Source organism: Scyliorhinus torazame, chromosome 18, assembly GCF_047496885.1.
Source record: "Scyliorhinus torazame isolate Kashiwa2021f chromosome 18, sScyTor2.1, whole genome shotgun sequence".
NCBI classification, from domain to species: Eukaryota; Metazoa; Chordata; class Chondrichthyes; order Carcharhiniformes; family Scyliorhinidae; genus Scyliorhinus; species Scyliorhinus torazame.
This window is the reverse complement of record NC_092724.1, coordinates 148,672,066-148,699,516: the sequence shown is the minus strand read 5'-3', so window position 1 is coordinate 148,699,516 and position 27,451 is coordinate 148,672,066. Positions and strand designations below refer to the sequence as shown.

Here is a 27,451-nt window from a genome sequence, read left to right as displayed (position 1 = left end):
ATTCAAAATTGGCTGGACGACAGAAGACAGAGGGTGGTTGTAGAGGGTTGTTTTTCAAACTGGAGGCCTGTGACCAGTGGTGTGCCTCAGGGATCGGTGCTGGGTCCACTGTTATTTGTGATTTATATTAATGATTTGGATGAGAATTTAGGAGGCATGGTTAGTAAGTTTGCAGATGACACCAAGATTGGTGGCACAGTGGATAGTGAAGAAGGTTATCTAGGATTGCAACGGGATCTTGATCAATTAGGCCAGTGGGCCGACGAATGGCAGATGGAGTTTAATTTAGATAAATGTGAGGTGATGCATTTTGGCAGATCGAATCAGGCCAGGACCTACTCAGTTAATGGTATGGCGTTGGGGAGAGTTATAGAACAAAGAGATCTAGGAGTACAGGTTCATAGCTCCTTTAAGGTGGAGTCGCAGGTGGACAGGGTGGTGAAGAAGGCATTCGGCATGCTTGGTTTCATTGGTCAGAACATTGAATACAGGAGTTGGGACGTCTTGTTGAAGTTGTACAAGACATTGGTACGGCCACACTTGGAATACTGTGTGCAGTTCTGGTCACCCTATTATAGAAAGGATATTATTAAACTAGAAAGAGAGCAGAAAAGATTTACTAGGATGTTGCCGGGACTTGATGGTTTGAGTTATAAGGAGAGGCTGGATAGACTGGGACTTTTTTCCCTGGAGCGTAGGAGGCTTAGGGGTGATCTTATAGAGGTCTATAAAATAATGAGGGGCATAGATAAGGTAGATAGTCAACATCTTTTCCCAAAGGTAGGGGAGTCTAAAACTAGAGGGCATAGGTTTAAGGTGAGAGGGGAGAGATTCAGAAGGGCCCAGAGGGGTAATTTCTTCACTCAGAGGGTAGTGAGTGTCTGGAATGTGCTGCCAGAGGTAGTAGTAGAGGCGGGTACAATTGTGTCTTTTAAAAAGCATTTAGATAGTTACATGGGTAGGATGGGTATAGAGGGTTATGGGCCAAGTGCGGGCAACTGGGACTAGCTTAATGGTAAAAACTGGGCGGCATGGACTGGTTGGGCCGAAGGGCCTGTTTCCATGCTGTAAACTTCTATGATTCTATTTCCTGCACTAACGAGCTAAGCTCACCAGTGCAGCAACAGATCAGGGCGCCATATTCAAATGAGCCTGACTGCACACTTGAAAATGTATATCAGTTCGCAACACCTTGCGAGATCTCGTTAAATCTCGCGAGGCGTAACAAGTCCGTTAAATTTTACGAGATGCCTCTCAAGAGATTTAACAGCCTCGTTGCGTCCTGAGTCGGGCACAATGAGGCCGGTAGATCGCAGCCAATAAAACAGGTATCTAAGTCTTTTATTCACAAGACTTGAATGGACTTCCATAAATCATAGCAATATCATAGAGATCCCATCACAAATCTAGATGGTTGAAGGCACTTGTGGCAATTCATGAATAATGCCAATTGCCAGACACCTCTGCTTCTATAAATCACTGTTAGGAAGTTAAATATTACAGTAAAACTTCCACCAAAATACTTAAATGTTGAGAGTACGCAGGCATTCACAAAACTAACAGCACAACATAAGAGGGTTCATTCCTCAATTGCTGTAGAACAACCCAATAGTATTCTGGTCAGCTACACACACTGATTATTGTATTATTTTAATGAGTATTTATATAATTTTCCTGCTTCTGGACAGTGTGAGCATTTCATACAGACCACTGGTTTGACATTGCGACTTAAGTAGAGGGTCACTTACTCATTTTCAAACCTTACAATAGTTTATGCCAAACATATCTACAAAAGTACATGAACAAGTATCATATAATTGTTCCTCAAATGTGATTAATAGAAAGTAACTTACACAGACCAGAGGAAAGCCACTTACCTTAATAGAATCCAAACTTTTAACAGCTATATATTTTGCTAAAAGAAATTGTGCCTTCAGGAAATCACTCATATCTGTTTAGCAACTGGATCAAAATTAAACTTGAAAAACAGTAATCAAACTTTGAGACCTTTTTGTGTTTGGTTAACTTCTAAGACCATCAGCTGCTTACCTGTATGTCAGCCAGGAGCTCCTGCTTGCGCTGTCGGATGCTTTCTAGCTCGACCTCCTCTTCTGGAGTCAAATCTGCAGACACTGTAAGTAAAGACATGAGCACAGTGAGTAGGCGAGATTAAGGCTGTAAGCACAACTGCTGGTCAGAGAAGCTCAGCTGTTCTGAGCTTTAGTGTCACCTGACCTATGTTTAAACAAGTCAAAAGTTGCCTCGCAAGCTTTGTTCCTTTCACTCAGTCCTAAACTGATTTTTAATTATTCAAAACTGCCTGAAGCAAATGGCAAGAACAACATGAAGCTAAAGACGTCCCCTCATTGAGATAATATATGCATGTTCATACATATTCAACTCTATCCTAATACACAGCATGTTCACCTCAAATGTTTAAGCAACTATGAAGATTCAAAGATTCCACATTTCTTAATTTTTAAAAATAAATTTAGAGTACCCAATTCTTTTCTTTCAATTAAGGGGCAATTTAGCGTGGCCAATCTACCTCCCATGCACATCTTTGAGGTGTGGGGGTGAAACCCACGCAGACACGGGGAGAATGTGCAGACTCCACACGGACTCCTGGGCCGGGATCGAACCTGGGTCCTCAGCGCCGTGAGAAGATTCACAATTGTGTCACTATATGACAGAATTCAATGTCGAAGTACCACTTCATATACAGTACAAGCCGGTCAGACATTATAAGCAGCAGAGCATATAGAATTACAATACAATAGCAGCTGAGGTATATTAGCAGAGCATTAATGTATGTTGATAAACAGAAATGCTGTATTCATGGCCTGGTTCACTATACTAAAACCTGCATTATCAGTTTATGATAAATAATGGATTTACCAGAAATAGGTTTGTCAATTACGATGAAAATAAGATCCTTTGGAGTTTCTGTTTCAGGTGTCAAAACAAAAACACAGGATGATGATCTCTTTTAGCAGGGGCTGGTTTAGCTCACTGGGCTAAATCACTGGCTTTTAAAGCAGACCAAGGCAGGCCAGCAGCACGGTTCAATTCCCGTACCAGCCTCCCCGAACAGGCGCTGGAATGTGGCGACTAGGGGCTTTGCACAGTAACTTCATTGAAGCCTACTCATGACAATAAGTGATTTTCATTTTGATTTTCATTTGAAAATGAGTGGTTGTGGTGGATAACCAGAAAGTACCACATATTTTCCAGTGACATAATGATGTCGAGTGCAATGAGAAAGCTCACAATAAATTGAACTGTACTGGTGACTGTAAATTCTGGGAATTCTTTCATTCAGCTAAAGTGTCATTACAATTGGGTATTGGCATTTAGAGACCAACTTGCTGGTGCCTGTAATGATGTGGAGATGCCAGCGTTGGATGCCAGCGTTGGACTGGGGCGAGCACAGTAAGAAGTCTTACAACACCAGGTTAAAGTCCAACAGGTTTGTTTCAAATCACTAGCTTTCACCTGAGGAAGGAGCAGTGCTCCGAAAGTTAGTGATTTGAAACAAACCTGTTGGACTTTAACCTGGTGTTGTAAGACTTCTTACCTGTAATGTGAGAGTTTTCATTAAGGCTCTCGCATGTGCAAAAGGACATTCAAGTATAAGTTATAGACATAAACATTTCTTACATCTGTCACAAATCCACAATGCTATCTTCAGATGATTCTGTCTAAATGAAAGGCTGCTGATAGCTTGCACTATTTCAGGAAATTAGATCTTTTTAATGCCATCAGCCACTTTTAATGGTCCTTCACAAGAGCAATCCGTTGAGATACTCAGCATATTTGTTCATCAGGCTACATTCCTCCTCATATTCTGGTTATAACCTTAAGACAGTGTTTATGAATGGTTGAAAATAGTTATAAAAGACATTCAGTCTTTCTGGACAGTCATCATACAAACACCTGAACCAGTCTTCCAAATCCAAGCCAACCCCTCCCAATGCCAAGTGTAGGCTAGCTCTGCCCTCGTTATTGCAGGTCAGCAACAAGAAAACCTAGGATTCATAAATCACCATTAAGAACTATAGAATTCCTACAGTGCAGAAGGATGCCATTTGGTCCATTGAGTCTGCACCGACCCTCTGAAAGAGCACCCTACCTAGGTCCACTCCCCTGCCCTATCCCCGTAACCCCACCTAACCTGCATATATTTGAATACTAAGGGGCAATTTTAGCATACCAGTCCATAATGTGCACATGTAAACTAACAGGAAGCACTTAACTCTCTTTGATGTAGTCCAGGAGCTGTCAATCAAAGCTTGATGTTTATAAAGGTTGAGGTTAGTTTCACAGCTGACTACTTCAAAGTCACTCAAGGAAAGGGAGATGAATGAAACAATGCATACAGCTGCAGTGTGTGGAAGCTGTCAATCACAGCTTAGTAAAATCAATATCAAAGAGAAATGAATAAATGGCTTGCTGATCAAAGATCGGAGGGTGTTTAAACCCAGCTGACTGTTTTTCTCTTTCCAGGAATTGACAGGTGCTGCTTCCTCTGCCTGAGCCAGCAGGTGTATTACACAGGTGAGTTTTAAAGCAGTGATTTATTTCACTGCCTCGTCTTTGCTCTTCACTAGCTTCCAGACAGGAGTCTCTCTTCTGGGGCAGTCTCTTTAATTAGGGGGTCTCTGTGGAGATCTCTTTAATTCGGAGGTCTGGGGGGGCGGGGGTGTCTCTTTAATTAGTGAGTGCCTGGGGGTCTCTTTAATTAGGGGTCTGGTGGTTGAAGGGTAGGCAGGTCTTGCATTATGTGGGTGAGGGTGGTCCTCCGTTGGACTTTGGGGGTAACTCCCTTATAGAGTTACCCCCTTGGCCCACAGCGAGGTCCACTACATTAGGTACACGCTTGTCAAGACCTACACCAATACTCATCCTGTGATTCTCTGCCCAGAAGATCACGAGGGCCTGGAGAATATAGTGCCCGACCCATTAATATGGTGCAAAAGGGTCTTAATGACTCATTTGTATCCTCCCACTGATGCTCGGCGTGATCCTCGATCCCAACGCCAGCGAGAGACCGGAGCATCGGAAGTGGATCGGCGGGTGCCAATCCTGTTTTCTTCCTGATGCTGGATTCTCCTCTGCATCAGGAAGTCCGCTACCAATGGCAGAGAATCCAGCCCATTATATCATGAAACACTTTGACTACAAGGCGTGAAACCAGCCATTTTACTGCCACAATGTTAAGACAAAACATACTTAAACAAAAAATAGATTACCTAAAGAGAAGGATAACGATTCAGTACAGGAGCAACATTACACCCCAAATCATGAGGTTGTTGGTTGTGAAAACAAGTTGCCCATTCTACGGCAAGATTTATTCGATAGACTACTATACATTGCATCATGCAAAATCATAGCTGTGTTTCCAATGTTCACACATTCAGCACACAGATTTCATTCCCTCTTATGTCACCTTCCCTAATCTGTCAATTATATAGGCATATTCACTAGTTGTAATGCATATAGTATACAAAATACAGATACAGGCTAATAATTACCAGTGTTTCATTGTTGCCATGAACTGTCAATATTGGAGGGCTGTTATTTGATAGGAACAGTGGACTTAGGATCATAGATCATAGAATTTACAGTGCAGGAGGCCATTTGGCCCATCGTGTCTGCACCGGCTCTTGGGACAGAGCACCCTACCCAAGCCCACACCTCCACCCTATCCCAGTAACCCCACCCGGCACTAAGGGCAAGATCATTCAGACTATTATTGAACTTGCTTCGGTAGTCAATAATATGGTTAATTTGGTTGTGTTTCAACTCTATTTTCCTGTCTGCCCCCCATAACCATCGACTCTCGTCTATTGAAAAGCAATCTAACTCTACCTTGAAAAACTTCAATTACTCAACTTCCACTATTTTCTGGGGAAGAGAATTCCACATACTGACGACCCTCAGAGAGAAATATTCACCTCATCTCCGTCTTAAAAAGATCTCTCAGTCTTAAGCTGTACCCACCAACTCGAGGCACTCCCAGAAGGGGAATCATCCTCTCAGCATTCACCCTATCAAGTCTCGTCAGGATTTTTTATGTTTCAGTAAGATCACCTCTCATTCTTCCAAACTCCAATGGGTATAGGCCCAAACTGTTCAACTTTTCTTCATAACATATCCCCCTCATCCCAGGAATGAGTTGAGCAAACCTTCTTTGAACTTCTTCTGAAGTAGTTATATCCTGTTTCAAATAAGGAGACCAAAACTGTGCAAGTATTACCTCACGAAGACCCTGCACAACGCCAGTAAACCTTCCCTACTTTTCCCTCACAAATAAACACCAACATTCCATTTAACTTCCAAATCACTTGCTGCACCTGTGATTCATAGGCCAAGACACTCAAATCCCTCTGCATTACCGAGTTCTGCAATCTCTTCCCTATTTAAATAGTATAATGTTTTTCTATTCTTCTTGCCAAAGTAGAAAGTTCACATTTGTCCACATACTCCAATCTGCCAATTTTTTTCTCACTCACTTAACCTGTGTATATCCCTTTCTGGACATCCTCTTGACAACTTACTTCCCTACCTATATTGACGTCATCGCTAAATTATTTTTTTCCAATTAAGGGGCAATTTAGCGAGGCCAATCTACCTCACCTGCACATCTTTGGGTTGTGGGACTAAGACCAATGCAGACACGGGGAGAATGTACAAACTCCCCACGGACAATGACCCAGGACCAGGATCGAACCCAAGTCCTCAGCGCGTAGGCAGCAGTGCTAACCACTGCACCACCGTGCCACCTGCCACACCATCTCTACTGCCCAACCTTACCCTAATTTCCCAATACACTTTAGCTAATTCTGCGTTCATACCCTTGATCATGGACCCACACTTCTTTCTTTTAAACTAAAAGCAAAATTCTTGCATATCACGATCGCTGTCACTTAGAAGCACTTTTTACTGGGAGATTGTTCATTAATTCTGTTTCATTGCACTGTACCAGCTCTAGAATCGCCGGCTCCCTGGTTGGCTCTAGAACATACTGTTCTGAGAAATTGTACTTAATACACTCATTTTCCAGACTACCTTCGCTAATCCGATTCATCCAATCTACACGTAAATTAAAGTCACCCATGATTATCTTGGTACCTTTCTTGCATGCCCCATTTATTTCATCCTGTATACTCAGTTCTAAAGTGTAGCTACTATTATTGCCCATAAACTAATCCCTCAATTAGCTTTCCGATTTATTTTCACGACATAAATTGATTCTACATCTTACTCATTCGAGCTAAAGCCAGTTCTCAATCCTGTAATAATGACATTCTTAATTAACAGAGCAATTTTGCAACATTTTCCTCGCTTCCTGTCTTTTTGAAATATCAAATACCCTTCAATATTCAAATCCCAGCCCTGGTCACCTTGGCAAACACGTCTTTGTAATGCTTTTCAGGTCATACATACTTATTTTTATCTGTGCTAACAATTCATCCATTTTGTTATGAATCCCACCTGCATTCACTTACGGAAGCTTTAACTTTGTCCTTCTATCATTTTTGCAATCTTTGGCCTTATCCCTTGGCGCACTCAAGCTTGTACTTTCTGTCCTTTCCTGTCACACACTGGTTACCATTACCCAGATCATCATCCTGCACAATTACCTCACCGTTTCCCTTTGATTTACCACATCTCCTCTCATGTGATTCCCTCTCCCTGCTATTTAGTTTGAAGCTCTCTCTGCTGCCCTAACTCACCACAGCACTGTTCCCAGTGCGGTGTAGACCATCCCAACGGTACAACTCCCACTTTACCCAGAACTGGTTCCAGTGCCCCAAGAATCAAAAAACAATTCTCTTACACCAGTATTTGAGCTGTAATTCATTTCTCTTAATCCCTGTGTCAATTTGCTCTTGGTTCAGGTATTAATCCAGAGGATATCTCGGAGGTTCTTTTTTTTAAATTTAGACCCTAACTGCTCATTAGCCCTCTTTCTTGTCTATACCATTGGCACGCATGTGATCCACCACAGCTGATCCTCCCCCTCCCACTGGAAGGTCCTCTCCAGTCAGTAGATATTCCAAGCCCTGTGAACTTCCAGGGGTGGCTATGAGGTGAACAGTCGCACACGAGGTGGCTCTCGACTGGGGATTTGTTTTTTGGCCCTTTCTGCCCAATTATCGGGTTATTTGTGGAGAGAAATTTGTACAGTTTGACAGAAATAGATCCCCGCTGGCGATGTCTGGTGGATACAACACAAGGCATAAATCGGGCAAGGGATCTTCGTCCGATTCAGAAGGCTCTCAAGTCTCAGAAGGGGAGAAAATGGTGGTGGTTAATGTGACATCATTGCCCCCTCAGTTCTCAATCCTGTAATAATGACATTCTTAATTAACAGAGCAATTTTGCAACATTTTCCTCGCTTCCTGTCTTTTTGAAATGTCAAATACCCTTCAATATTCAACCTCCACACTATCCATATATTTTCATCCAAAAAGGGACATAATTGTGGCCTATCAGTAAAGTTGCTTGCATAGGACCTTATCATTAGGAAATCTCTCAAAGCCCTTTGCACAACAAATTACTTTTGAAATTCAGTGGCTTGTCATGCAGCTTAATGCAACAGCTATTCTGCACGAGCAATAACCCCTAATTAGCGATTAGGTGAATCATGGATTAAATTGTTTTATCAGGTATTATTTGTTGAGGAAGAAATGTCTGGTCCGACATAAGGGAAACTACTTGTAATTATATCCACCTGGTCACCAGAGGCTGACTGGATTTCGATTTAACCTCTTAACGGAAAGATCCAACAAAGAACATACCCTCAATAGTGCACTAGGCGATCAGCTTAGCTTACAAGAACAAATAGAATTCCAACAATATTCCAATCCAGTGGCCAATTCTAACAACGGAGTTGAGCTAGAACACCAGTTTTCTTAAGCTATTCTGACAGCTGTGACCCACATTCTTTATGTCACATCCAGAATTTCATTTCTCAATTGCAGAGGTCATTAATTCATATTTAGACACGGGTTATGGGTTGATGGAATGTGAAAATTTATTTTTGTGCTCAACAGTTCAAATTCTGGACTAAGATATTCTGCCCTAAGAACCCTACTTTAATAGATAAGTCTTTCCACTCCCAGAAATATACCAGGCTAGCTGATCTCTCAATGTCACAGATGAACATTTTAAGCACACCAAGTTTAGTTAATGTTCATCTTTCAGAATGCAATATATCCATTACATACTGCAACACCAATGTCTCGGCACTAATTTAAGGACTTAAGAATACCTTCAGGGTTTCTTAATTACCAGATTATCTATTGCCTGTTATGAGTGCAAAACCGAACTTCCAGTGCTGGCTATGAGGTGAACAGTCGCACACGAGGTGGCTCCCGGCTGGGGATTTGTTTTTTGGCCCTTTCTGCCCAATTATCGGGTTATTTGTGGAGAGAAATTTGTATAGTTTGACAGAAATAGATCCCCGCTGGCGATGTCTGGTGGATACAACAAGGCATAAATCGGGCAAGGGATCTTCGTCCGATTCAGAAGGCTCTCAAGTCTCAAGAGGGGAGAAAATGGTGGAGGTTAATGTGACATCATTGCCCCCCCCAGTAGACAACCGAGAAGTTGCTGGACTTCCTGTCGGGTGAATTTAGGAAACAGCAACAAGCGGTCGCTGAGGACCTAATGAAGCCGATTGAGGGGTTATGGCCTATTCGTGCAACCTTGGACAGGTTGGATCAGCGAGTGGAGCTACAGGGGACGACGATTAAGAAGGAGGAGGATGCACTCACTGATCAAAGTGATTGGATTGTCTCTTTGGAGGCATAGATAGTGTTGTTGGTGGAGGAGCGAAAGGCATTAAAGGCCAAGGTCGATGACCAAGGCCAAGGCCAATCGCTCCAGATGGTGGAATTTAAGAATTGTTGGGCTACCCGAGAGCCTAGAAGGTACAAGCGCCACTGATTACATTTCTAAGATGTTTGGAAGGTTGATGGAAGAGGGGGTCTTCCCGACCCCTCTTGAGTTGGACCGGGCCCATCAGTTACTGAGACAGAAGCTTAGATCAGGGGAACCACCACGGGCGATCATTGTCCAGTTCCATCAGTACCTGGTTAAGGAGCAGGTCCTGAGATGGGCGAAGGACAATCAAGAGTGTAGGTGGGAGGGCCATCCTCTCAGAATATGTCAGGACATCGGGCAGAGTTGGCAAGGAAGCATGCGGCTTTAATAAGGCCAATGCGGCACTCTACATGCGTAACATACGTTTTAGGATGTCGTACCCAGCTTGTCCCCAGGTTACCTTCAGAGACTACTATTTTGACGCACCGGAGAAAGCAAATTACTTTGTTCAGAAACACTGATTTGGGGGGGGGGGGTACTGAAGTGTATGAGGACTATTATCTTGCTTGTTTGGTCATTCTTCTGTATCTGTATTTTTGTGTGGGTGGTTGTAAAGTGGGAGTGGGCGCATTGTTGACATAGGGCTTGTTGGTGGGGTGGTATGTGGGTGAAATTGGGGGTCGTTCACTGTATTGTTGGAACTGTCTAGGAGAGGGAACTGGGTGCGGTTCTCTGTTTTCTTCCTATAATGTTTGGTATTATAGTTGGGCATGGGTTGGGGGCTGGTTTGTTGATCCATTGTGTGAAAGACTTTGCTTTTTACCTGAGGTGGGGGGTCACCTTGCTTGCATTTACCTCATTAACGGGAGCAATGTGGGGAAAATGGCGGCGACTGGTTACCTATGGGTGGTGGGTGGGGGGGGGGGGGGGGGGGGTTCTTTGGTTCTTAAGTTAACAAACTTAGGTTTTTTTTGTGTTTGTTCGTTTTGCTGGGGAGGGGATAAGCTGTCCGGGCTCGGTGGGCGCGCAGGGGTTGGACTGCCTTATTGACCCTGATTCTCACACTTTGATTTGACGGGGTTAAGTTTTCGTTTCTCCTTTTTGTTCTTTTTGGGTTGCGCTCCGCTCGTCGTTTTGGAGTCCCCCCCCCCTTTTCTTTTTTCCCTTAGTTATTTTGTGTTCTTTTACTCAGTTGCTACAATAGGCATTATGCCACCACACTAGTCCCCTGCTACATGTAGATAAATGTAGCACGGTTTCACCTCACGGGAGGAGGAAAAAACCAACACAAAAAAAAGAAAAGAAAAAAAACCAAATTCTTTTTTTGCCTTCTTTGGCCCTAAATTTATAATTTATAGTAGTAACACCTTATAAAAGGTACTGGGGTGGGGATGGTTTTGGTTTTTGGTGGATTGTCTGTTTGGTGTCTGGCAATTGTACCGATTGTTTGCTGACGATGCAGGTTCCATTGTTTTCAAACTATCTTGATGGGGATGATGCAGCCATCTTGGGTGGGCCTGGAGCTGGTAACAAGTTGGGGCCTTGCTGGATTGCCTCACGGAGGGGGGATTTGGCTGATGCTGGGAAGGTGGGGGGTGGAGGAGGGGTGGCAGAGGTCCACAGTTCGGTTGGTTACATGGAACGTGAGGGGGTTAAATGGACCAGTTAAAAGGTCCCAGATATTTGCCCACCTGAAATGTTTGAAGACTGATGTCCTTTTTCTACAGGAGACCCATTTGAGAATTAGGGATCAATCAAGAATGCAAAAAGAATGGGCAGGCAAGTAGTTTCACTCGAGTTTTGATGTTAGGACACAGGGGACCACGGTGTCGGTTAACAAAAGGGTGGCTTTTTCTGCAGTTAATATTATGGTGGACTCAGGAAGGAGATATGTAATAGTTAGTGAGCTGTTGGCAGATACACCAGTGGATTTACTTAACGTGTATGTGTCAAATTGGGATGGCTCGGAATTCAGTAGGAAGCTGCTCGCTTCTATGCCCAATCTCAACTCGCATCAGTTAATTAAATGCAGACCTGTGGAGATTTAGGCATACAAGTGATACGTTTTCTTTTTGTCCTCCATGTTCATCAAGTTTACTCCCAGATCGATTTCTTCATGGTGGGGTGGTCTTTGTTCCCTGGGGTTAGGGGGAGACGGGGGAGACCGGGGGGGGGGGGGGAAGAGTACTTGGTGATCATAATATCAGATGAGGCCCCAGTGGATCTGTCGTTGGAGCTGGGACACTCTCCGCGACCCCTGTGGAGGTTGGACACAGTGCTGATCGCTGATGAAGAATTTTGCAAAAGGGTATCTATCCTCCGCAATTGGGATTTTGTGGAATTCAATAAGAACGAGGCGGTCTTGCCCTGCACGCTCTGGGAAGCATTGAACGTAATCATTAGGGGGGGGGGATAATTTCTTATAAGGCACAAAGGGATAAAACTGGGATGCTGTAGGGACAGAGGCTGGTGGATTCCACCCTTGAGGTGGACCGGCGACACTCAGTTGTCCCAACGCTGGAACATTTGGCAGAGAAACAAATTACAGATGGATTTCGAGTTGTTTGCCACAGGGACGGTAATAAGCCAGCTTGATCGCTCTCGGGATACATTTTATGAGTATGGGGGAAAAGCCTGCCGCCTGTTAGCTCACCAGCTGAGATGGCAGGCTGCCTCCCGGGAGATAGTTCAGGTTTGGGACTCGGTTGGCAGCTCGGTTTCTGCCCCAGGGAAGGTCAATGAGGTATTTAAGACTGGGGTGGCACGGTGGCTAGCACTGTTGCCTCACAAACCTAGGATCCCAGGTTCAATTCCGGCATCGGGTGTGAAGTTTGCACTTTCTCCCCGTGTTTGCGTGGGTTTCCTTCAGGTGCTCCGGTTTCCTCCCACAGTCCAAAGATGTGCGGGTTTAGGTGGATTGCCTATGCCAAATTGCCCCATAATTTCCAAAAGGTTAGGTGGAGTTACTGGGTTACGGGGATGGGGTGGAGACAGGGGGCTTAGGTAGGGTGCTGTTTCCAAGGTTCTGCGCAGACTCGATGGGCCGAATGGCCTCTTTCTGCACTGTAAATTCTATGAACCTTTTACCGTGGGCTACGCAAGTCTGAGCCTCAAGAGGAGGATTCAATAATGTTATAATTGTTGGATAGGTTGACCTTCCTGGAGGTGGGACGTGAAAAAAGGCAGGAATTGGAGGTGCTGATTGAACAGGAGATCATGAACTGTATTCGGTTAATGCAGACGGGTAAAGCACCGGGTCAGGATAGATTCCATATCAAATTTTATAAATAGTTTGCTGGGCTGCTGGTTCCACTTTTGCTGAATGTGTTAATGATTCTCTGTCCAGGGAGTGTTGCTGGCCACACTGGCACAGGCATCAATCTCCTTGATCTTCAAAAAGGACAATGATCCCACAGAGTGTGGATCATACCGACCCATTTCTCTGTAAATGCTGATGCCAAGCTGTTGGCTAAGGTGTTGGCGACTCATTTGGAGCCCTGCCTGCCGAGCCTGATTTTGGGGCAGCAGACAGGATCGGTTTAGATACTTGGAAGTGTGAGATTTTGTACATAGGGAGTTTCCTTTGTTTCCCTGGTGCCACGCCTTCGCTTATAGATAAGGGGCGGGATTCTCAGACCCCCCGCCGGGTCGGAGAATCGCCGGGGGCTGGCGCGAATCCCACCCCCACCGGTTGCCGAATTCTCCGGCACCGGAGATTCGGTGGGGGCGGGAATCGCGCCGCGCCGGTTGGCGGGCCCCCCCGGCGATTCTCCGGCCCGGATGGGCTGAAGTCCTGCTGCTGGAATGCCTGTCCCTCCGGCGTGGATTAAACCACCTCTCTTACCGGCGGGACAAGGCGGCGCGGGCGGGCTCCGGGGTCCTGGGGGGGCGCACGGGGCGATCTGGCCCCGGGGAGTGCCCCCACGGTGGCCTGGCCCGCGATCGGGGCCCACCGATCCGCGGGCGGGCCTGTGCCGTGGGGGCACTCCTTTCCTTCCCCTTCGCCATGGTCTTCACCATGGCAGAGGCGGAAGAGACCCCCTCCACTGGGCATGCGCGGGGATGCCGTGAGTGGCCGCTGACGCTCCCGCGCATGCGCCGCCCGGCAATGTCATTTCCGCGCCAGCTGGCGGGGTGGAAATCAGTCCAGCGCGGGCCTAGCTCCTCAAGGTTAGGGCTCGGCCGCTCAAGATGCGGAGGATTCCGCACCTTTGAGGTGGCGCGATGCCCGACTGATTTGCGCCGTTTTTGGCGCCGGTCGGCAGACATCGCGCCGATTACGGAGAATTTCACCCCCGGTCCTGTCCTTGGACGAGTTAGGGGAAGGAAGGATCTCAGACATTTATGGGCATGTGTTGGCAATGGAATAGGTTTCGTTGGAAGAAGTAAAGGGGAAGTGGGAGGGCCGGGATGCGTCTGGTGTTGGGGGGGGGGGGGGGGGGGTATGGCTCTTCATAGGGTCAAATTCACCTCCTCATGCGCAAGGTTAAATTCAAGGTGCATAGGGTGCACTTGACCAGGATGCGTATGAGTCGGGGGTGGAGGATAGGTGCGAGCGGCGTTCTAGGGACTGACGAACCACAGGCACATGTTTTGGTCCTGCCAATGCTTTGGGTCTCCTTTTTTGAAACAATGTCAGGGATTCTGGATGTTAGTGTGCAGCCATGCCGGATTGTGACCATTTTTGGAATGTCAGACTTGCCGGTGCTAAAGGTGGAGAAGAAGACAAATGTCTTGGCCTTTGCCCCTCTATTATCCCAGAGGCGAGTCTTGCTCGAGTGGAGGTGTCTGGTGCCGTCCATGGCTTCCGCTTGGTTGGACCTGGTGGAAATGTTTCACCTGGAGGAGATCAAATATGCCAAGAGAGGGTAGGTGGATGGATTTTATTCAAGGTGGTAGTTGTTCATTACCTTTTATAAGGAGCTGGCTGGGTTAGACAGTCTAGGGTCTTCTTTCTGGATTTGGGGGGGGGGGGGGAAGACAGGATAGCCTTGGCATGAAATCAAATTAGGATGGGTGGTGTTGCGCCGTGGATATTTTTATAATAATGAAAAGTTTGTTTGAATATTTTGTTTGTTATAAAAAAGTCTTGAATAAAAATATATTTTTTAAAAAGAGCACAGAACCATATTAGCAATGATTAACAAAAATGGGAAAATTATTGCTTGGAGGAATATATGAGGTAGGAGATTTGACCACATTGTAAAGAAACAATGGATATAAGACCATAAGACGTAGGAGCAGAATTAGGCCACTCGGCCCATTGAGTCTGCTCCGCCATTCAATCATGGCTGATATTTTTCTCAGCCCCATTCTCCTGCCTTCTTCCCATAACCCCTGATCACCTAATTGAACAAAATCCTATCTATCTCTGTCTTAAAAACACTCTTAAAAAGATTGAAACTCTGGTAGTACAAATATTTATATGAGCTCCAATATGATTTGAACATTCCACTGCATATAAAGCAAGTTGACCAAGTTAATAGAATCAATAATTTTACAGCATAGAACTTATTCCTCCTCAACTCTGTTTAAAAGGATCGTCCTTTTAGTCTGAGATTGTGTCCTCTGCTTCGAGTTTTTCCGACAAGTAGAAACATTCTCTCCAAGTCCACTCCATTTATGCCACGCAGTATCCTGTAAGGTTCAATAAGATCCCCCCTCATCCTTCTAAACTCCGAGAACAGACCCACAGTCCTCAACCGTTCCTCATACGACAAGTTCTTAATTCCAGCGATCATTCGTGTGAACCTCCTCTGGACCCTTTCCAAAGCCAGCACATCCTTCCTTAGATACGGGGCCCAAAACTGCTCACAATACTCCAAATGGAGTCTGACCAGAGCCTTATACAGCCTCAGAAGTACATCCCTGGTCTTGTATTCTAGCCCTCTCGACATGAATGCTAACATTGCATTTGCCTTCCGAACTGCCGACTGAACTTGCACGTTAAGCTTAAGAGAATCGTAAACAAGGACTCCCAAGTCCCTTTGTGCTTCTAATTTCCTAAGCATCTTCCCATTTGGAAAATAATCTATGCCTTCATTTCTCCTTCCAAAGTGCATAACCTCACACTTTTCCACATTGTATTCCATCTGCCACTTCTTTGCCCACTCTCCTGGTCTGTCCAAGTCCTTCTGCAGCCCGCCTGCTTCCTCAATACTACCTGCCCTCTGCAGATCTTTGTATCATCTGCAAACTTAGCAACAGTGCCTTCAGTGTACCTTCCTCCAGATCATTAATGTGTATTGTGAAAAGTTGTGGTCCCAGTACCGACCCCTGAGGTACACCACTAGTCACCGGCTGCCATCCTGAAAAATACCTCTTTATCCCCACTCTCTGCCTTCTGCCAGTCAGGCAATCCTCTATTCATGCCAGGATCTTAGCCTTAGCACCATGGGCGCTTAACTTATTTAACAATCTCCTATGCGGCACCTTGTCAAAGACCTTCTGGAAATCTAAATAAATCATGTCCACTGATTCTCCTTTGTCTAACTTCCTTGTTACTTCCTCAAAGAACTCTAACAGATTTGTCAGACATGACCTCCCCTTGATGAAGCCGTGCTGACTCAGTCCTATTTTACCATGCACTTTGAAGTACTCCGCGATCTCATCTTTAATAATAGACTCTAAAATCTTACAAATGACCGAAGTCAGGCTAACCAGCCTATAATTTCCCATCTTCTGCCTCCCTCTCTTCTTAACAGTAGGGTTACATTAGCCACTTTCCAGTCCTCTAGGACCCTCGTGCCTCCAGTGATTCCTGAAAGATCATCACAATCTCCTGAGCTCTCTCATTTAGAACCCTGATATGTGCCAAAAATGTGAGAATGTTTGTTTATAAAGTACCTTTAACATTAATAAATGTCCCAAGGCATTTCACAGGGGCATTATAAAATATGACCATGCTACACTGAACTTTTTAAATACATAGCTAGAAACATTCTAGAACAAAAGAACAATACCGCACAGGAACAGGCCCTTCGGCCCTCCAAGCCTGTACCGGTCATGGTACCACCCTTGGCCAAAATCCTCAGCACATCCTAGTGCCATATCCCTCTATACCCATCCTATCCATGCATTTGTCGAGATGACTTTTGAACACCGATAATGTATCTGCTTCCACAACCTCCCCTGGCAGCGCGTTCCAGGCACTTACCACCCTCGGTATAAAATACCTGCCTCGCACATCTCCAAACATTGCCCCACGGACCTTAAACCTGTGCCTCCTATTGACTGACCCCTCCACCCTGGGAAAGACCTCCAGCCCATCCACTCTATCCATGTCGCTCATAATCTTGTAGACCTCTATCAGGTCGCCACTCAACCTCCGTCGTTCTAACGAAAACAGTCCAAGTCTATTCAGCCACTCCGCATAGCTAACACCTTCCAGACCAGGCAACATACTGGTAAACCTCCTCTGCACCCTCTCCAAAGCCTCCACATCCTTCTGGTAGTATGGCGACCAGAATTGTGCGCAATATTCCAAGTGTGGCCTTACCAAGGTTCTATACAACTGTAGCATGACTTGGAATTCTAGATAACAAGCTCTTGTTTCATTGATACCATACCAAAACAATATTATATATTTCAAATATTATTCTGTTAATTACATTCCAACATTAAATGGAAAAAATACATAACTTGAACTGCTTAAATTAGTTTAGAATTGATCTTTTAGTAATGGTGGGTTAAAAGGAGGGGGGGAAAAAGATTAATTCCTAAACAATGACTGACTGGCCTCCGCCCCCAGATGAACCAAACAGTAAACTTCTGTTGAATAAAAGCAGCTTTCTTCAGCTGTGGAATTACACAGAGGCTGCAGTTCTCTGTGCCAGCGGCTAGACGTATCACCAGCTTTTTACACAATGCAGAGCTCAACTGTGGCCTGAGAACCTCTGAAAGGACAGTAATTTATGTTCACTGCTACCTTCAAATCTGTGAAACATAGTCAAAGTTAAAAGCATACCTCACTTCAACCCTTGCCTAAAAGTGCACCAAAATTTCATATTAAAACTACTGAATATCAAAAGTACAGTCACAAAATGCATAAGCAGATCCAACACCTAAACAGTTGAAGGAGTTCAGTATTCACCTTAAAAAAAGCCCTCACTGCTAAAACAAATAGTATATATTTGTTACAAAGAGCAAGTACAATCCACCATGTACAAAAGCCAAATACTGTGGATGCCGAAAATCTAAAGTAACTGAAAATGCTGGAAATACTCAGCAGGTCAGGCAGCATTTGTGGAGAATGAAACAGTTAACGTTTCAGATCAATGACCTTTCATCAGAAGTCAGTTCACGTGTGCTAGATTTGAACTCTTATTTGTGATTAAACGATAAGATAAAAAACATACATGTTCATCTTGGATTTTATTTTAGCATCTTGGTCTTTCTGCAACTGAGTTCCGAGATGCCAATCAGATACCTAAATATAAATCACCTCACTGACAATGGAAAAGTTTTGTTGGTCCAGTGTATGGCTGAAATAATTTAAGTACAGTTAAATCTAACAACCGTGGAATCGGTGCTCTTTTGGAGCAAAATTAAATCTCACAATTCTGGAAACAAATAAGCATTAATTTGACGATGGCATGTCAGGTCAGTGCCATGTGCAGATGACTGAATAATATAGTATTATATGAAAAGAATCATCTTGTCTGTCGTTTAGCATTAGAACTCCAAAGCACCATTTAATAGATTGACAAGGACAACAATTCCTATTAAAACTTGAATAATACAATCATCATCATCTTGTTCACAAGATTAAGGACTTTTATCTAATATACATTTCCTGTCCATGACTTTGGACTTTATTGAAAGTGTCTATTCAAGCTCAAGCAGAAAGTGGAATTTATTTGAAACGAGGCTTAGCGCCTTAGAATTTGACACTCCTCCCACACGAGACCATCAAAGCATATGTTTATGATTTAGGACCAGAAGTACAATTCCAGTGAAAGGACTTAGCCATTTTACTTACATTTAATCTAGCTTTCAAAATTAAATTCAAATTAATAATTACTGTATTTGTCTCTTCTGAAAAAGTCACTTGGCATTGAAATCAGGTGACTGTTAATATCAGATACGCTGCTACCAACATGTCAGCACAAATGTCAACTGGGTGGCTAACTATACAAGTTTTTAACAAACAGAATTACCAGACTTGTGATGACATAAACAAGATTCTCCGACCCCCCGCCGGGTCGGAGAATTGCCGGGGGCTGGCGTGAATCACGCCCCCGCCGGTTGCCGAATTCTCCAGCACCAGAGATTCGGCGGGGGCGGGAATCACGCCGCGCCGGTTGGCGGGCCCCCCCCCTCCCCCCTCCCCCCTCCCCCCTCCCCCCCCCTCCCCCCTCCCCCCTCCCCCCCCCTCCCCCTCCCCCCTCCCCCCCCCCCCCCCCTCCCCTCACGATTCTCCGGCATGCTGCTAGGATGCCTGTCCCGCCGGCGTGGATTAAACCACCTCTCTTACTGGCGGGAAAAGGCGGCGCGGGCGGGCTCCGGGGTCCTGGGGGGGGGGCACGGGGCGATCTGGCCCCGGGGGGTGCCCCCACGGTGGCCTGGCCCGCGATTGGGGCCCACCGATCCGCGGGCGGGCCTGTGCCGTGGGGGCACTCTTTTCCTTCCGCCTTCGCCACGGTCTCCACCATGGCGGAGGCGGAAGAGACTCCCTCCACAGCGCATGCGCGGGGATGCCGTGAGCGGCCGCTAACGTTCCCTCGCATGCGCCGCCCGGTAATGTCATTTCCGCGCCAGCTGGCGGGGCACCAAAGGACTTTTCCGCAAGCTGGCGGGGCGGAAATCAGTCCAGCGCGGGCCTAGCCCCTTAAGGTTAGAGCTGGGCCCCCCAAGATGCGGAGGATTCCGCACCTTTGGGGCGGCACGATGCCCGACTGATTTGCGCTGTTTTTGGCGCCGGCCGGCGGACATTGCGCCGATACCGGAGAATTTCGCCTCAGTTCTCTCTGGTTTATTGATGCAAAACAAATTCCAGTAATCTTATCAATGTTTTCCGTTTCTTAGCAAAATCAATACCAAAACTATAATCTCACCCTCTTTTTCTCGCTTTCTGTTTCGCAATGATGTTAATCCAGTGCTGTACAATGCTACACTTGTTCTGAATCACCATATGAAAATTTGCTACCCGAAAGCAAAATGAAAGGAATCTGTCAAAACATTTTTTTGAAAAGTCCCAGGGAAATAAATGGTTGGACATGGACGTATAAAGTTAATAAAGTATAACCTTCCATTCAGCACTGTGCAGTGTTTTAAAATAATATATTTTTGAAAAACACTGCAGGGGCGATTCTCCAATATTGGGGCCAAGAGTTCGCGCCGTCGTGAACACAGTCGCGTTTCACGACGGCGCGAACCGGGCACGGTTACGTACGATTCTGGCCACCAATAGGGGGCCAGAATGGCGCTGGAATGGTTCACGCCGCTCCAGCCTCCTTTCGCGTTGCCAAATGGGTGCCGCGCCAATCCACGCATGGGCAGTTGGGCCACGCCATCCTGTGCATGAGCGGGGGACTTCTTTAGCGCGCCGGCCCCAACTCAAGATGGAATCGGTCGGTTCAGGGGCCGGCTGCGCCAGAAAGTAGGCCGCGGGGGGGGGGGGGGGGCGGCCCGCCGATCGGTGGGCCCCGATCGCGGGCCAGACCGCATCGGAGGCCCCCCCCCGGTGAAGGAGCCCCCCTCACCCCCACAAGCCGCCCCCTGACCATTCCCACAGAGACCAGGGGTGAACGGTGCCGGCAGGACTCTGTCGTATCGGCGCGGCTGCTCGGCCTATTCAGGCTGGAGAATCGGCGGCCCCGCCGATTCCAATGGCCCACGGCCGGCGCCGCGGCAAACGCACCGGCACAAATGGCGGCGATTCTCCGCACCCCGGAGAATCGCGCGCCGGTGTCGGGCCGCGGTTGCGGTGATTCTCCAGCCCGGCGCGGGGCTCGGAGAATCACCCCCTGCATGCTTTATTTTCTCCCACCATCATCACAGTAATATATATAATATGTATGTAGCAGATTACTAAAGTAACAGAAAAATACAAGGATGTATGTAGAATTTTGTTTGAACAGAGGCTGTTCAATTTCCAGGAAAGCAGAATTTATTATGGAAGTGTTACAAAAAATTCAATATATTGTCGTACAGTTATTTTATTTATATATCAGCATTTAAAATCCTTTAAGCGGCTCTGGTGCTTTTTGCTTTTGACGGGTCAATAAATTAACACAATTGCAGTTGAAATTCATATAGTAAGTCATGTACTGTTTGAGATTTGTACTGTATTACAGTGTGTCCAGAAATTTGTAACACTTAACCAAGTCTTTTGGAAATGGAGGGTTTCCCTCAACACAGCCTGGTTCTTATATTTTTATATATATATACATATGTATATACTATATATCAAGGACTGTCCTGCCTGGTAATATGCTGAGTGTGACAGGTCTGAGGTACTGAACTCTGACGCCAACTGTTGAGAAGCAGATGGTTTGATCCCAACAGACACATGCTGAAACAGCATATATTACACCAGGGATTTCATTATGCTTTTCAGTAGAGCACATTTTCAGAAAGAATGGAATTCTGTTGATGTACAATTGGGTTATTATCCAAGAATCAAATTCATAGCGTTAGAGTAGGCGATGAAATTCTTTGGCCCTCATGTTCTAAATAGCCCCCGCTACAGTACAACAACATTTCTATGCATATTGCTGATGTGGAATCACCTTGTGAATTGCTGAAAATAATTATTTTTAATTTCAGTTCAAATACTGTACAAAACGGACAGTGACAAACACTGTGGAATTACCCTTTCTAGTCTGCAAAACAAAAGGCAAGGCTCCTAATTATTGTCAGCAAATAAAATAATGCTCAAATTCTACTGATTTATAAATAACTGCAGATACCAGAAATATAAAATTGTGTTGAAGGTTCTAATTCCCAACCTTTAATGCAGTTCCATTAGAGTTATCTCTCCCCTTAAGATGACTACAAACAAAATACTGTATAACCATCTGAAGACAATGACAGTACATTCTGAATATGTACTCAATAAACCTTGATATGAAGCATGTACAGCATTATTGCAAATATAATGCACAAAATGGCAGTTTCTGATTTCAATACTTCCAACTTAAACAAAGATTCCAAATAAATGATTCAGTAAATCTAGAGATGATGTATACCTGGTTATATTTGTGCAGGGCTGACAGTCTTCAGTATACACAGCAACATCATTACAAACGATTAGATTTTTGAGACAGTAGAGTCCAGACAAATCCCCAGAGCAAAATAAATTTTCAGTAAAATATAATCGCTGGTATCTTGTTCTACATGTTCAACCAAATGCAATTTTCACCAAATGTTGTTTTGTTAAACAGAGTCTTCACCTCTTTTACAAGTGCCTTTGTAATCTTAATGCTGTCCTTCTTCAGTCCACAGGCATATCCTTGGACAGTGTTATGAAGACCAGTAGCTGTTGTCAGTAAACCATTAATCCTTCAATCGGAATTATCAGATGGAAATACTGCACCAGCAACGCGAATACAAAGGTTTTAGGCTAAGTCCCGTTTAGAAGGTTGCAAAAGGTGCTGATGCCGCACTCTCAGTGTGTTTCCCCAGTGATGCAGCTGTGTCACTAGTGAATGTGTAGAGCTCTCTTTCTCTGCTGGATGCATGAGATTAGCTCCACCCTTGTCTATGCTGAACACAGCTCTGCTGAAAATCGGCTCTCAAACCCTGATCGGATTCTCCAAGGACACATTACACCACATGCATTGCAGCACATTTATAGTACATACAGTTAACTCTGTAGACTCTAATACTTTCTCTAGTGTGCACCACTAAAAGTACAGATTCGCTTTTCATATGCACTTATTGTTGAATTTGTGTGATACTGCCATAATAGTTATTCAAAATTATTTTATAATATTTGTTATTTTACAGAAAAGTGTAACACTGGGCGAAATTTTCCATTTGGGAGACCAAGGGTGGGATTTATTGACCATCCCGCCACATGTTTTTCAGTGGCGGAGGCGGCCTGCCAGCGGGATCTACCAGTCCCGCTATTGTCAATGGGATTTTCCATTGACTGCACCCCCTGTCGCCGGGAAACCCGTGCACTGGCGTGGGACCGGAATTTCCCGCCGGCGTGAACAGCCAGTAAATCCCACCCCAAGTGTTGACGGCACAAACTGATGTGCGGTTCGCCTTCCCTTGGGGTCACTATTCGGGGAGCAATTTAGAACATTGAACATTACAGCGCAGTACAGGCCCTTCGGCCCTCGATGTTGCACCGACCTGTGAAACCACTCTAAAGCCCATCTACACTATTCCCTTATCATCCATGTGTCTATCCAATGACCATTTGAATGCCTTTAGTGTTGGCGAGTCCACTACTGTTGCAGGCAGGGCATTCCACACCCTTACTACTCTTTAGGACCTTTCAATGGGCCAGCACTCTGCTGGCTTGAATTCCAAGCAATTCCTGGCCAAGGAGGTGTTCTAACTGCTGGGGACAGAGTTAGCACCAAAGAGCCTGGCAGCTGGAGGTGTTTTTAAGCGCTCCACTTACCACACACTCACCGCAGCCGCCAAGATGGCTCAGAGAAGACCTGTGCCCCGAGTTTGGGAGTCCGAGGTGGACCCACAGCTCCATGCGAGTGAGAAGCGGAGGGTCACCCTCTTCCCAGGGTGGGCCACAAACTCAAGCCTGCCCTCCTGAACACTGCCTGGGAAGTGGGGGTGTCAGAGGCAGTCAGCGCTGCCAATCTCACCAGGAGATGACAGATGGGGATTTGGAGGGGTGGGGGTCATTGGTGAGTACTCTGCCCTGAGAGGAGCAGAGAACCAGGGACGGTTCCAAATGCTGCGGTGTAGGTGACCTCTGGTTGGGGTGAGCTCTGCTGATTCCCTGCTATTTCTGCAATGGGGCAGCGCTTCATAGAAACATAGAATTTACAGTGCACAAGGAGACCATTCGGCTGAGAAGTGCCTGCCCTGCTGGGCTTCTGACTGAGCTTGGCCCTTGATGATTCAGCTTGGGTATGAGGGTGTTCAGAGGGGTGGACTCACAAGATGACCAGAGGCTTTCTGAGCATTTAAAGGACTCAGAAGGACAGGTAGCACTCAGCATGTGAGCAGCCAGGAGCCTGTAAGTACCACCAAGGGGTGCATTTTAAAACATACTGCAGCAATAGCGGTCTGGGCCAGGCCACCCGATCCTGAGGGGGACACCCAAGTCCATGGACGTGGCACCAAGTCAATGTCCACTACTGCTCCCAGCCCGGGCAGCCATCCCCCAGCAAGCGCAACAGTTTTCAATGGTTTTTCAGCATCTTATAGCCTCTCATTCCCTCTTCACAGCCATGTTTGTCCATACTTGTAGTAATTCACGCCCGTGGGATTTCTGTCTGAGAGGAGGATTGCGGAAGGGCAGAGCATGATATTTCCAACTCATTAATCACATTTAAATGCATGCAAATGCCGATTTTGCATAGAAAACATAGAACATAGAAAATACAGCACAGAACAGGCCCTTCGGCCCACGATGTTGTGCCGAACCTTTGTCCTAGATTAATCATAGATTATCATCGAACCCACAGCGCAGAAGGAGGCCACTCGGCCCCCCGAGTCTGCACCAGCCCCCGGAAAGAGCACCCCACCCAAACTCAATACCTCCACCCAACACCAAGGGCAATTTGGACATTAAGGGCAATTTATCATTGGCCAATTCACCTAACCCGCACATCTTTGGACTGTGGGAGGAAACCGGAGCACCCGGAGGAAACCCACGCAGACACGGGGAGGACGTGCAGACTCCGCACAGACAATGACCCAAGCCGGAATCGAACCTGGGACCATGGAGCTGTGAAGCAATTGTGCTATCCACAATGCTACCGTGCTGCCCTTAAGAACAAATAAATCTACACTATATCATTTTCCCGTAATCCATGTACCTATCCAATAGCTGCTTGAAGGTCCCTAATGTTTCCGACTCAACTACTTCCACAGGCAGTGCATTCCATGCCCCCACTACTCTCTGGGTAAAGAACCTACCTCTGATATCCCTCCTATATCTTCCACCTTTCACCTTAAATTTATGTCCCCTTGTAATGGTGTGTTCCACCCGGGGAAAAAGTCTCTGCATGCCGGCGTGTTGCACAAACCTCGTTATCGCCACTAGCAAGGGACCAGAGTATGGTGCCCGCACCAGCATGGGGCGCGGACCTCAATTTTGGCCAGACGCCCGATTCTTCGCCCGATCGCAGCTCATGGTTGCAGCATCGCAAAGCAGAGAATTTTGCTCGCTATTTACAGCATTTAGTGATAAATAGATTGCCCTTTTCAGGAAATATATTGCACAAGCTATACACGTAAAAGCCGATTGCAGTATGTTCCCGCAGGACATTGTGTAAGTCACTATCACCATGAAGCAGCATTCAGCATCCTTACCAGAACTGAAGCTGCTAATTACAAACATTGATACATTTATACTCGCATACAATATATGAGATAGGGATTCATTTGGGTCATTGTGTTTTCCAGTGTCCTTTATACCATCAATTCCACTTTTATATTAAAGCCTCAGCTTCTTTCCAAAAATTGGAAATGTTGTTCTGCATGTTGCTAACTACAGCTATGTTTGAAATTCCCAGAATGCTGCAGTCTCACTGTGGACAACCTCCTTGTGTGCATTACTATGATTTCTTCAGTGCAAATATCTTTCCTTAGGCAATAAGCAATGTTTTTTTAAATGCTTGTACATACTTCAGAAAGACTGACAGTCAGAGTACTGCAATTCAATCCTGGACTTCCATGAGCAATACCACTTTGCTAATTGGGGTGGTAGCATGTGTCATCATAGATCATAGAATTTACAGTGCAGAAGGAGGCTATTCGGCCCATCGAGTCTGCACCGGCTCTTGGAAAGAGCACCCTACCCAAGGTCAACACCTCCACCCTATCCCCATAGCCCAGTAACCCCACCCAACACTAAGGACAATTTTGGACACTAAGGGCAATTTATCATGGCCAATCCACCTAACCTGCACATCTTTGGACTGTGGGAGGAAACCGGAGCACCCGGAGGAAACCCACGCACACACGGGGAGGATGTGCAGACTCCACACAGCCAGTGACCCAAGCCGGAATCGAACCTGTGACCCTGGAGCTGTGAAGCAATTGTGCTATCCACAATGCTACCGTGTCGTGCTGCGTGCTCTGCTACACAGACGAACCAACACGGTTGCAGATGGGGGTACCTCTCGAAGCTCTCATTTACCTCGACGCTGAAGTGTTGTTCGAGTTTAAGAAGGACCGTCTTGTACTTCGTCTTGTCCTCACATTGCGCGAACACCAGGGAGTTGTAGATGTGGATGGCGTGTTGCCCTGCCGTGGAGAGAAGGAGGGCGATTTTCCTGGTGTCCGAAGCATTCTCCCTTTCTGTTGCTTCTAGGAAGAACTGGAAGCGCTGTTTAAACGGGCTGATGGTGTTCATGGCGCAGGATGGCGGATTCCTGAAGATGTGTAGGTAGGTCTCACAGTTGCTGGGTTCCAATCCTGGTACTATGTCGTGTTGGGTGCTCTGCTACACAGACGAACCAACACGGTTGCAGATGGTACAACTCTGATTTATTACTATCAAAAGCAACATCTGTAAACTTGTTACTGTGGTTTGTTCATTACCCTTTAACCTGTGGACCCAGCCCTAACACTATCTTGGAGAGGCATTCAGCACATGGTGAATGTTTGAGTGGCTTGCTGTGAACTCTGTGCCCTGAGCTGTCTCCTGCTGGAATCAGCGGGAACTGTGGTGTTCCCCGTTTTATAGTCCGTGTGCCCTTGCTTGTGATTGGCTGTGATGTTGCGTGTGTGTTGATTGGTCCATTGATCTGTCCATCAGTGTGTATGTGTGTTTGCACCATGATGTTTATCTGAATATCATGACAGCATGGCCAAAATTCACAGGGCAGAACTCCCACACGATCACTACCATTTTGATTGGGATCTTCAGATAGGTCGCCACGGCCTTCGCCAGAAACAGGCAGGAGCCTAATTATATATATTGAAATGGGATCCATTGGCATGAATAGGACTATAAAGAAATTTCACATATAACTGCCTAAGCAAAGCTCTTCAAAAGGGAGCAGTGGAGGTCTCTCCACAAATGGGTTGGATAGGTTTATTTTAGCAATTCAAAATTGGCCCTGTGAATGCCTGATCCTCCATGGCACTCCTTTTATTTCACTTAACCTGGGACAACTCAACTTTGTGGAGGCGCCAATAGACTTCATGGCTTCACTATTTACAAATACACCGATTTACCTGGATTTGTCTGTTGGGAGCATTAGCCGTACATTGACAGGTTAAAATGACAAGCAAACAATGCCACAGGAAGTTCACTAGAATAATTTAAAAAGTTGAATACTGATCAGACAACTGATGAAATTGGCTTGAGCTGAAAGAAATGTTGATAGGTCAAGGGAAATAAATTAAAATGAACAGTTGAAACTGAAGCAATGAATATATCCGTGATGTAAATCGAATGCTCTCATTGGCAGAGCCAGAAATGCCTTCAATGAAATAGAAATTTCAGGATGGGAGGAGGTTG

General features: G+C 45.7%; 1 protein-coding gene across 5 annotated transcripts in view; it reads right to left on the bottom strand.

The window, feature by feature from the left end:
- Positions 1-27,451, bottom strand: part of cyth1b (cytohesin 1b) — a 298,861-nt gene that overhangs the window by 103,447 nt on the left and 167,963 nt on the right. For 4 of the 5 annotated variants that reach the window (XM_072483574.1, XM_072483571.1, XM_072483572.1 and 1 more), the window contains exon 2: positions 2,050-2,132. In XM_072483574.1, coding sequence (XP_072339675.1) covers positions 2,050-2,132 — 83 coding nt within the window. Of the gene's footprint in view, positions 1-2,049; positions 2,133-22,025; positions 22,500-27,451 lie in introns of those variants that run through there. The other variant, XM_072483575.1, reaches the window with a different exon arrangement.